Here is an 11,597-nt window from a genome sequence, read left to right on the forward strand (position 1 = left end):
CTCTCTCTCTGTCTGTCCCTTTCTCTATCCCTGTGTCTCTCTCTCTCTCTGTCTGTCCCTTTCTCTATCCCTGTCTCTCTCTCTCTCTTTCTCTATCCCTGTGTCTCTCTCTGTGTCTCTCTCTCTCTCTGTCTCTTTCTCTATCCCTGTGTCTCTCTGTGTCTCTGTCTGTCCCTTTCTCTATCCCTGTGTCTCTCTCTCTGTCTGTCTCTTTCTCTATCCCTGTGTCTCTCTCTCTCTGTCCCTTTCTCTATCCCTGTGTCTCTCTCTCGGAGGCGACGACGAGATGGTGACGACGATGGACGTGAGTAGCACGACGGGCAATCATCCCACTTCCCAGCAACAGCCACGAGGTCCCACACAGGGGCCCCTCCTGGACTCTCAGCGAGGCCACGCCCCTCCCCGGCCACGCCCTCCTTCTGGAACCTGCGAGCGCCCTTCCCGATTGGCTCCCTCTGTGACTTTTATCCGAGATGTCCCCCTCTCAAGTTTCTACCGTGGCCTGCAGGCGTCAGTAGTGGCGTCGCAGGCAGCGCTATGCCACGCCACTCGCAAAGGTTAAAGGTGAGTACTTAACAATAATGACATTTTGATTTAAAGCTTTCGTGACTGCAGGGATTTATATTCTTGGTTCTTTCGGTAAAGCCACCTGCACGTAGAAGGGAAACAATAAAATAATAAAAATATAAAACAATAAAATTCTCACGAAGTTTCGACTGCAACACGAGCAGTCATCATCAGGTGTTTCCCTTCTACGTGACTTTTACCGAAAGAACCAAGAATAATAATGACATTGCCAGGCATCTTAATTTCTTTGGGAGTACTCCCTCGGTGATTTAATATTGCTCGAAATAGATTGGTTTAATGTGGTTCATTAAGGTCCAGGTAATGACTACGCTTGCTGTACGAGTTACAAATCTGTTATGAGTGGCTAATGCTGATTTGTTTTTACGTGGATTAAATGCACACAGCAGCCAGTGCAAAGGCGTTTTTTTGTACAAATACATTTTGAAGTATATATAGTATGGCCAATTTAAACACTGCATAAAACAAATTATAAGATTAATGCCTTTTAATGTTAATGAATGCAAAGGAAAAAAGATCAAAACACAGTGTTTAACCATTCGGTCTCTGATACATTTAATGTTTAGTTATGAAATCGGCTCAAATCTATCAATATATCAATAGTTACAATTCCTGTAAGTTTTAAACTATTATACACTGCAAGTACATCAAGTGAAGGTTGGTTGAATACTGTAGTTAAAATTTTTGAAGATTTTGGTTGAGGTTTTATTTTGAACAGTACAATCGTGTTCATCAACCAATCAACAGAGAGCCGCTCTATGGGTATCTCGGTAAAGTCAAGTAGGTAATAAAATAATTTAAATTAAAACAACATTTTATCTTATACCTACTACGTAACTTTACCGAAAGAAACTAAGAGTGTGGATCCCTGCAGTCACGAAAACTTCAAGTCGAGATTATTATTATTGTTGCTGATACAGCTGACCCTGGACTTTCAATATCCCGGGAAAGGATTCGAGACTTCCCCGGACGTCGGCAAACGCGAACTTACCAGGAAGAGAAACCGGGACAGGTGGCAACTCCAAGTGGAGCGCCCCGCGACAATTACCGACCGCGCGCGCGGTCGGAGCGAGCGACTGGCGGCGCGTGGGCGGGGCTTGGTGACCCACCCGGACTGTACCACCCCGCTGGACGTTGTGGGGGGGGGGCTGGCAGTGCCCTGCCCGACAATGGGTCTCGGTGGTCACAATTTACATTTAGAGATGGGATCGGCCAAGTTCGGCTTCCCCCCCACCCCCCACCGCCCACCGCCGCACCCCCTCCACTTTGTATCGGATACGGTGAGTTCAGCTCCTGGCTAAGTGACTCAGTGCCCAGGTCGACTGCCGCCACTCTGCTGCGTCATTAAAATCGTAAGCCCGGCCAGGTTCAAGTCCTGCTCTGGAGAGGGTGTGGTGTTGACTCAGCCCATCATCATCATCATGCCTCGGTGGGAGTGGTCGATAAAATAGGTACCTATTAGGTGGCACGTGACTAGTAGCCACCAGGGCCATAGAAAGATGCGGGCTGGATGTTTTATGCCGGGTGAACAATTATGATGCCGGATCATCGACGCATGCAGAGAGAATCGAAGCCCCGGGCAAATTGTAGCTCGTGGCGAGCGGACACCGTGGACCCTAGCGACTGGGTCGCGACTGATTAATGAAAAGATTGTGGGGTCATTAGGAAGGATCACAGGGAGGTGGTGAGGATGGGTCTGGTAGGACGGGGAAGTGGGAATTGGAGCGAGTGGACAGTGTGGGGGAGGGGTTCATTGGGGTCTTGGTTTTGTGGGGGGGGGGGAGGTATGGGCGAGGCGGGGGGGGCTGTAAACAGCCCTGAACCAGTGGTGGAAACTCCACATTACTATGGTGGGGGGCGAGTAACCCCACGGATTATCAAACCCGGAGATCTGCGTTGGGTCTTTCACATCCACTACCACCTATGGGCACACGACCCTGCCACGTGGGGGCGGACCCTGCCACGTGGGGGGGCGGACCCTGTCACGTGGGGTGGGGGGCGGACCCTGCCACGTGGGGGCGGACCCTGCCACGTGGGGGAGGACCCTGCCACGTGGGGGGGGCGGACCCTGCCACGTGATGCGCGTTCGGTCGACCTCACGGCCACATCGCGTCACTGTGTCACGTGAGAACTTTGTGCTATAGAGTCACTAAATATACTGTTATAGAGTCACTAAATATACTGTTATAGAGTCACTATTAATACTGTTATAGAGTCACTATTAATACTGTTATAGAGTCACTATTAATACTGCTATAGAGTCCCTATTAATACTGTTATAGAGTCACTATTAATACTGCTATAGTCACTAATAATACTGTTATAGAGTCACTATTAATACTGTTATAGAGTCACTATTAATGCTGTTATAGTCACTATTAATACTGTTATAGAGTTACTATTATTACTGCTATAGAGTGACTATTAATACTGTTATAGAGTCACTATTAATACTGTTATACAGTGACTATTAATACTGCTATAGAGTCACTATTAATGCTGTTATAGAGTCACTATTAATACTGCTATAGAGTCACTATTAATACTGTTATAGAGTCACTATTAATACTGTTATAGAGTCACTATTAATACTGTTATAGAGTCACTATTAATACTGTTATAGAGTCACTATTAATACTGCTATAGAGTCACTATTAATACTGTTATAGAGTCACTATTAATACTGTTATAGAGTCACTAATAATACTGTTATAGAGAGACTATTAATACTGTTATAGAGTCACTATTAATACTGCTATAGAGTCACTATTAATACTGTTATAGAGTCACTATTAATACTGTTATAGAGTCACTATTAATACTGTTATAGAGTCACTATTAATACTGCTATAGAGTCACTATTAATACTGTTATAGAGTCACTAATAATACCGTTATAGAGTGACTATTAATACTGTTATAGAGTCACTATTAATACTGCTATAGAGTCACTATTAATACTGTTATAGAGTCACTATTAATACTGTTATAGAGTCACTATTAATACTGTTATAGAGTCACTATTATACTGCTATAGAGTCACTATTAATACTGTTATAGAGTCACTATTAATACTGCTATAGAGTCACTATTAATACTGCTATAGAGTCACTATTAATACTGTTATAGAGTCACTATTAATACTGATATAGAGTCACTATTAATAATGCTATAGAGTCACTATTAATACTGCTATAGAGTCACTATTAATACTGCTATAGAGTCACTATTAATACTGCTATAGAGTCACTATTAATACTGTTATAGAGTCACTATTAATACTGTTATAGAGTCACTATTAATACTGTTATAGAGTCACTATTAATACTGTTATAGAGTCACTATTAATACTGTTATAGTCACTATTAATACTGCTATAGAGTGACTTAATACTGCTATAGAGTCACTATTAATACTGCTATAGAGTGACTATTGATACTGCTATAGAGTCACTATTAATACTGTTATAGAGTCACTATTAATACTGTTATAGAGTCACTATTAATACTGCTATAGAGTGACTATTAATACTGTTATAGAGTCACTATTAATACTGTTATAGAGTCACTATTAATACTGCTATAGAGTCACTATTAATACTGTTATAGAGTCACTATTAATACTGCTATAGAGTCACTATTAATACTGCTATAGAGTCACTATTAATACTGTTATAGAGTCACTATTAATACTGCTATAGAGTCACTATTAATACTGCTATAGAGTCGCTATTAATGCTGCTTTAGAGTCACTATTAATACTGTTATAGAGTCAATATTAATACTTCTATAGAGTGACTTAATACTGCTATAGAGTGACTATTGATACTGCTATAGAGTCACTATTAATACTGCTATAGAGTCACTATTAATACTGTTATAGAGTCACTATTAATACTGCTATAGAGTCACTATTAATACTGCTATAGAGTCACTATTAATACTGCTATAGAGTGACTATTGATACTGCTATAGAGTGACTATTAATACTGCTATAGAGTGACTATTAATACTGCTATAGAGTCACTATTAATACTGCTATAGAGTCACTATTAATACTGCTGTAGAGTGACTATTGATACTGCTATAGAGTCACTATTAATACTGTTATAGAGTCACTATAAATACCGCTATAGAGGGACTATTAATACTGCTATAGAGTGACTATTAATACTGTTATAGAGTCACTATTAATAATGCGATAGAGTGACTATTAATACTGTTATCGAGTCACTATTAATACTGCTATAGAGTCACTATTAATACTGCTATAGAGTCACTATTAATACTGCTATAGAGTCACTATTAATACTGCTATAGAATCACTATTAATACTGTAGAGTCGATATCTACTGCTATACAGTCAGCATGTACTACTGTACAGTCCATTAATACTGCTATACAGTCAGCATGTACTACTGTAGAGTCGATATCTAATGCTATAGAGTCAGCATGTACTACTGTACAGTCCATTAATACTGCTATAGAGTCAGCATGTACTACTCTAATCATAGCAGGTACCACCACTTTCGCTTGCCCTGCTCTAATCATAGCAGCTTACACCACAGTATGCATGCACTGCTGCAGGGAAAGCAGGTACCACCACACTATGCACTGCTGTAGTAATAGCACGGACCACCACAGTCACTATGCACTGCTGAATTAATAGTGCTCAGTTGTGGCGAGAGTGCAGAGTTTCTCACATCTGCCCAGTGTGCTCATGACCGGCTCCGGTTTAACACCAGAGTGTGTGAGGACGGGTGAGACATCCTCTAACACAAGTGCGGCTACGCTTTTTTTTGGTCACGCTGCACAATGGTGCCGATCGCCGGGACTGGTTTACTACGGCCTTTGGAGCGGCTTTGCCAGTTTCGCCAGATCGGCTCAGGACCGCTGGATAATGTCGGATGATAATCGTGTGGTGACGGATAATCGATGACGATCGACGGTGTCTCGAGCTGAATGCGGTGCCCAACGTGCGACATTGGTTGACGCGCGGCCGGCCAACGCGCCGTCTAAATCCGCGTCTCTCTTCTGGAATTCTCAGGCGGGCAACGCTTTTGGTGAGCCGGCGGTCGCAATGAGCTGGAGCTTCCTGACCCGTCTGTTGGAGGAGATATCTCTGCACTCGACGTACCTGGGCAAGCTCTGGCTCACCACGTTCCTGATCTTGCGCATCATTTTAACACGTAGGCTTTCGCGACCAATATTATTCATAATAAAGGTTTTTGGGTTAGATCGCGTTTATTTATAAATGTGTCGTAACCCTCCACCACCCGATTAATAATGCGCATCATGCTGACTATCGCGGCGGGCGAATCCATCTACCACGACGAGCAGAGCTCGTTCATGTGCAACTCGCAACAGCCGGGCTGCACAAACGTCTGCTACGACTCCTTCGCTCCCCTCTCCTACGTGCGCTTCTGGATTTTTCAGATTATCACCGTGGCGGCGCCCAGCATTCTCTACCTCGCCTTCGCCATACACAGGATACAGAGGTCTAGTAGAGTTACGACGACGACGATAATCGTGATGATGATAATGACGATGAAGGCCCCCCCCCCCCCAAAAAAAAAACCTTAATTCCACTCTTTGTTTTGGTGAGAAGGATATTTTTAAACTTTCATTCCCGCGTCGTTATCCGCAGGTCAGAAGGCTCGACCGGCCACAAAAAGCACCGACGGACCGAGCAAGCCGAGGAGAATGTCCAAGCGGAGAAAGGAGGGGAGTTTGCCGACGAGGCTGGCGAGGTCAAGAAGAACGACCACAGATGGCACGACGGGCGCCGCGCGATCCCGGCCGACGGCCTCATGTGGGCGTACACGCTGCAGCTCGTCCTGCGCACGGTGGCCGAAGTGGGCTTCCTTCTGGGCCAGTACGTGATGTACGGCTTGGAGGTGATCCCCCGCTTCGAGTGCCCCCGCCGCCACCCTTGCCGCCACCGCGTCGACTGCTTCGTGTCGAGGCCCACGGAGAAAACCGTCTTCCTGTACGTGATGTACGCCGTGGGCGGCCTCAGCCTGGCTCTCGACCTGGCCGAGCTGTGGCACCTGGGGATGGGCGCCCTCGGGGACTTGTTGCCAGGCAGCCGAGCCAAGCGCCAGCAACGGTCAGGGCCGGATTAAGGTTCTTGTAGGCCCTAGACACTTCTGTCTCGTAGGCCTTTAGTCAGGGCCAGATTAATGTTCTTGTAGGCCCTAGACACTTCTGTCTCGTAGGCCTTCAGTCAGGGCTGGATTAATGTTCTTGTAGGGCCTTGACATTTCTATCTCGTAGGCCTTCAGTCAGGGCTGGATTAATGTTCTTGTAGGGCCTAGACACTTCTATCTCGTAGGCCTTCAGTCAGGGCCAGATTAAGGTTCTTGTAGGGCCTAGACACTTCTATCTCGTAGGCCTTCAGTCAGGGCTGGATTAAGGTTCTTGTAGGCCCTAGACACTTCTGTCTCGTAGGCCTTCAGTCAGGGCTGGATTAATGTTCTTGTAGGGCCTTGACACTTATATCTCGTAGGCTTTCAGTCAGGGCCGGATTAAGGTTCTTGTAGGGCCTTGACACTTCTATCTCGTAGGCCTTCAGTCAGGGCCGGATTAATGTTCTTGTAGGCCCTAGACACTTCTATCTCGTAGGCCTTCAGTCAGGGCCGGATTAATGTTCTTGTAGGGCCTTGACACTTCTATCTCGTAGGCCTTCAGTCAGGGCTGGATTAAGGTTCTTGTAGGGCCTAGACACTTCTATCTCGTAGGCCTTCAGTCAGGGCCAGATTAAGGTTCTTGTAGGGCCTTGACACTTCTTTCTTGTAGGCCTTCAGTCAGGGCCAGATTAAGGTTCTTGTAGGGCGTAGACACTTCTATCTCGTAGGCCTTCAGTCAGGGCTGGATTAAGGTTCTTGTAGGGCCTTGACACTTCTATCTCGTAGGCCTTCAGTCAGGGCCGGATTGAGGTTTATTGTAGGCCCTAGACACTTCTGTCTCATAGGCCTTCAGTCAGGGCCGGATTAAGGTTCTTGTAGGCCCTAGACACTTATATCTCGTAGGCCTTCAGTCACGGCTGGATTAATGTTCTTGTAGGGCCTAGATACTTCTTTCTCATAGGCCTTCAGTCAGGGCCAGATTAAGGTTCTTGTAGGGCCTAGACACTTCTATCTCGTAGGCCTTCATTCAGGGCTGGATTAAGGTTCTTGTAGGGCCTTGACATTTCTATCTCGTAGGCCTTCAGTCAGGGCCGGATTAAGGTTCTTGTAGGGCCTTGACACTTCTATCTCGTAGGCCTTCAGTCAGGGCCGGATTAAGGTTCTTGTAGGGCCTAGACACTTCTATCTCGTAGGCCTTCAGTCAGGGCTGGATTAAGGTTCTTGTAGGGCCTAGAGACTTATATCTCGTAGGCCTTCAGTCAGGGCTAGATTAAGGTTCTTGTAGGCCCTAGACACTTCTATCTCATAGGCCTTCAGTCAGGGCTGGATTAATGTTCTTGTAGGCCCTAGACACTTCTATCTCGTAGGCCTTCAGTCACGGCTGGATTAATGTTCTTGTAGGGCCTAGATACTTCTATCTCATAGGCCTTCAGTCAGGGCCAGATTAAGGTTCTTGTAGGCCCTAGACACTTCTATCTCGTAGGCCTTCAGTCACGGCTGGATTAATGTTCTTGTAGGGCCTAGATACTTCTATCTCGTAGGCCTTCAGTCAGGGCCAGATTAAGGTTCTTGTAGGGCCTTGACACTTCTATCTCGTAGGCCTTCAGTCACGGCTGGATTAAGGTTCTTGTAGGGCCTTGACACTTCTATCTCGTAGGCCTTCAGTCAGGGCCAGATTAAGGTTCTTGTAGGGCCTTGACACTTCTATCTCGTAGGCCTTCAGTCAGGGCCAGATTAAGGTTCTTGTAGGCCCTAGACACTTCTATCTCGTAGGCCTTCAGTCAGGGCCGGATTGAGGTTTTTTGTAGGCCCTAGACACTTCTGTCTCATAGGCCTTCAGTAAGGGCTGGATTAAGGTTCTTGTAGGCCCTAGACACTTCTATCTCGTAGGCCTTCAGTCAGGGCCGGATTGAGGTTTATTGTAGGCCCTAGACACTTCTGTCTCATAGGCCTTCAGTAAGGGCTGGATTAAGGTTCTTGTAGGCCCTAGACACTTCTATCTCGTAGGCCTTCAGTCAGGGCTGGATTAAGGTTCTTGTAGGCCCTAGACACTTCTATCTCGTAGGCCTTCAGTCAGGGCCAGATTAAGGTTCTTGTAGGCCCTAGACACTTCTATCTCGTAGGCCTTCAGCGGTAATGTTCTACAGCTGCTACTGCTGCTAACCCATGTCACTAACTCCCTCCGCTGTCACTCGGCTTCCTTCACGCGGTACTTGAAACTGGACGTGCGTCGTCGCTGCTGACACGTTCATTACTTAGCCAGTGCCCTCGTTCGACGGGAGGGCGCGCTGCGTGCCCGCACTTCGGCAGATTCCTACTTGAAGTCATTGGGGAGAGGAGCAAAAATATATCACGCGAGGTAAGCCTCGAAATATCGAATGCGGAAATGTCTTCCGCTATTTATTTTTTGACCGCGGCTATCGCGTGGGATGCCGTTTGTTTTCACCGATAACAAATTCGACATCACCATGGGACCTCCCATGATGTAGCTGCACATGACGTAGCTGCTCACAACGAGCTCTCAATGTGCTGATAGTGGCATTGTGTCTGTGCTGTTCGCCTTTTGGCATCCTCTGGTCTAACACTGTTTGAGGCTAGGCTCTAAAGATAGCTCTCCCTGGTGTGGACCAATCAGTTTCAAAGACAATGCATCATATACTACCAGAGCATGTTTGTTTGCATGTTCACCACAAGTGTAGCGACATAAATGGTGTCACTACTCTGTAGCGACAGTAGCGAGTGAAGAGTGGTGCTGTATGCGTGGTGCCGCTCTATGGTACCAGAGTGAGCACGGCACGGAATGGCTCACTAGAGGGCAGGGTCCGGGTGTCGCTGAGGTCGGGTCAGGACATGATATCCTGGGTGAACCCGAGAGGGCACGTGACTGGACGAGGGGGCAAGGGGGGACGTGAGGGTTACGTGATAAGGACCCAGGGTCCATCCCGGAAGGATCTGGAAGGGGCGTGGCCAAGGGCAGAGCCGGCCACGCCCCCTCCCGGAAGGATCTGGAAGGGGGCGTGGGCAAGGGCAGAGCCGGCCACACAGTTATAAACCAAGTCCCGGGTGGGAGCGGGGCTGCTGGGTCAACTCTGGGAATGAAGCCGCCATCTAAGGTCCTCGGTCTCCGGTCTCCGCTAGTGGACCAGGCAGCGTGTTGAGCTGTCCTGGTCCGGTAATATAATTAGCTAAGTTGGGAGCGGTGGTTACCGCCCTATGTCGTCATCCTGTTGAGAGTTACCTGTTGCCTCCAGTTCTAGTGTGCGCCTAAATGGAACCCACCACACAAGTGCTGCGTGTGGTTAATGTGAACTTGATTCCATGCAAAAGGTTTCTATTTGGCGTTCCAACATCTGAACACAACTCGTGCTTTATTGCCAGAAAGGGTACGGGCTTCCTCCCTGACGCTCAAAACGTGCCGTTCCCGCTGCTACTGTCGTTGCCATGAACAGGATTGCGAACGGCGATCCTCCTCCTCCGCCTCCTCCTCCTCCTCGTCGCGCGGCCGAGACGGAGGAGGCCGCCCCCCGGCAGGTGGCGATAACGCCGGCGGCTGCGTCGCAGCTGCAAGGTTACCTGCGCGCGATACAGCGGCGGCTGGAGCTGACGGTTTCCCCACCACCCCGACGGGCCAGGGCAACGCGGGGATACGGGGAGAGCGGAGCAGGGAGAGGTGGGGGAGGCGGAGAGGGAGGACGGCGGGAGACTCCGGCCTTACGCTCGGCCGCGGTGGCCGTGAGCAAAAACCCCCAAGTGCAGCTCGGCAAGAAATACGAAGTGGCGGCGGTGGCAGACGAAGTAGGAGATTCCGGAGAAGAACAAGGAGAGGTCAAGGCCGCCTCTAGGAAGGGAATGGCCGTCCGAACGAAGAAATATCCAACCATCTCAGTTTAAGTTTCCTTACTCTTTGGTCCTTTCGGTAACGTCACGTCGGTAGAAATAAACATTGTACTTTTTATTCTTGGTTCTTTCGGTAAAGTCACCACGTAGAAGGGAAACTATAAAATAATACAAATATAAAGCAATAGAATTATCTTATTGTTTTATATTTTTTATTTTTTTATTTTATTGTTTCCCTTCTACGTGGTGACTTTACCAAAAGAACCAAAGAGTGTGAATCCCTGCAGTCGCGAAAGCTTCAAGTCGAGATTTAAGTTTCCTGTTTTGAGTTGAACGCCGAGTTATTCACGAATAAAGGTTTTCTCTTTTGGGGGGGTCAGATCTCGCTTGTGAGTTGTAGATATGTCGTTGAGCACTCCACCACCCGGCATCAGCCAGCAAGGTTGTGTCACGTAGACGAAACCTCGTGCCGGGTGGTTACTACTGCAGCCCACCAGTGTGTTTGAGAGAACAATTGTGAGCGTGGATTTATTCTCCCAACACTATACACTGCACTACTATACACTACACTATACACTACACACGGCACTATGCTTTACCCGACTATACACTATACTACTATACACATCACTACTATACATTACACTACTATACACTACACACAATACTGTACATTACACTACCATACACCACTATGCACTACACTATTATACACTACTCTACATCACTATACACTTTAGTAATATTCACTACTATACACTACACCAGTGGTTCTTAACCTGGGTTCGATCGAACCCCAGGGGTTCGGTGAGTCGATCTCAGGGGTTCGGCAGAGCCCCCGCCACGGAGGTCCGGACACACTTGAATTATTGTGTAAATTTGTGATGACACACACGGCCCGCTTGGCCATCACTGGCTGCAGATGATCATGCTACACTGCTTGGCCAATCAGCGCTGCGGGGAATTTAGTGCGTACTCAGTAGTCAACGTGTGACTGTTGTTGTACGTCGTGTGATTTCTTTAATATTTTATCCATACTAACTATGTCG

At 47.1% G+C, this 11,597-nt stretch overlaps 1 protein-coding gene across 1 annotated transcript; it reads left to right on the forward strand.

Annotated features, from left to right (window-relative positions):
* Positions 1 to 5,878: 5,878 nt before the first annotated feature.
* On the forward strand, positions 5,879 to 10,929 carry LOC142915709 (gap junction gamma-1 protein-like). Its single transcript, XM_076061404.1, has 3 exons — positions 5,879 to 6,081; positions 6,231 to 6,692; positions 10,161 to 10,929. Exons 1-3 carry the CDS (start codon positions 5,879 to 5,881, stop codon positions 10,600 to 10,602), a joined length of 1,107 nt encoding a protein of 368 aa, XP_075917519.1. The 3' UTR covers positions 10,603 to 10,929.
* Positions 10,930 to 11,597: the final 668 nt, after the last annotated feature.

The sequence above is a fragment of the Petromyzon marinus genome, unplaced genomic scaffold (assembly GCF_048934315.1).
Source record: "Petromyzon marinus isolate PM22_M1 ecotype Great Lakes invasive population unplaced genomic scaffold, UKy_Petmar_22M1.pri1.0 PM_G_Scaffold_34, whole genome shotgun sequence".
Lineage (NCBI taxonomy): Eukaryota > Metazoa > Chordata > Hyperoartia > Petromyzontiformes > Petromyzontidae > Petromyzon > Petromyzon marinus.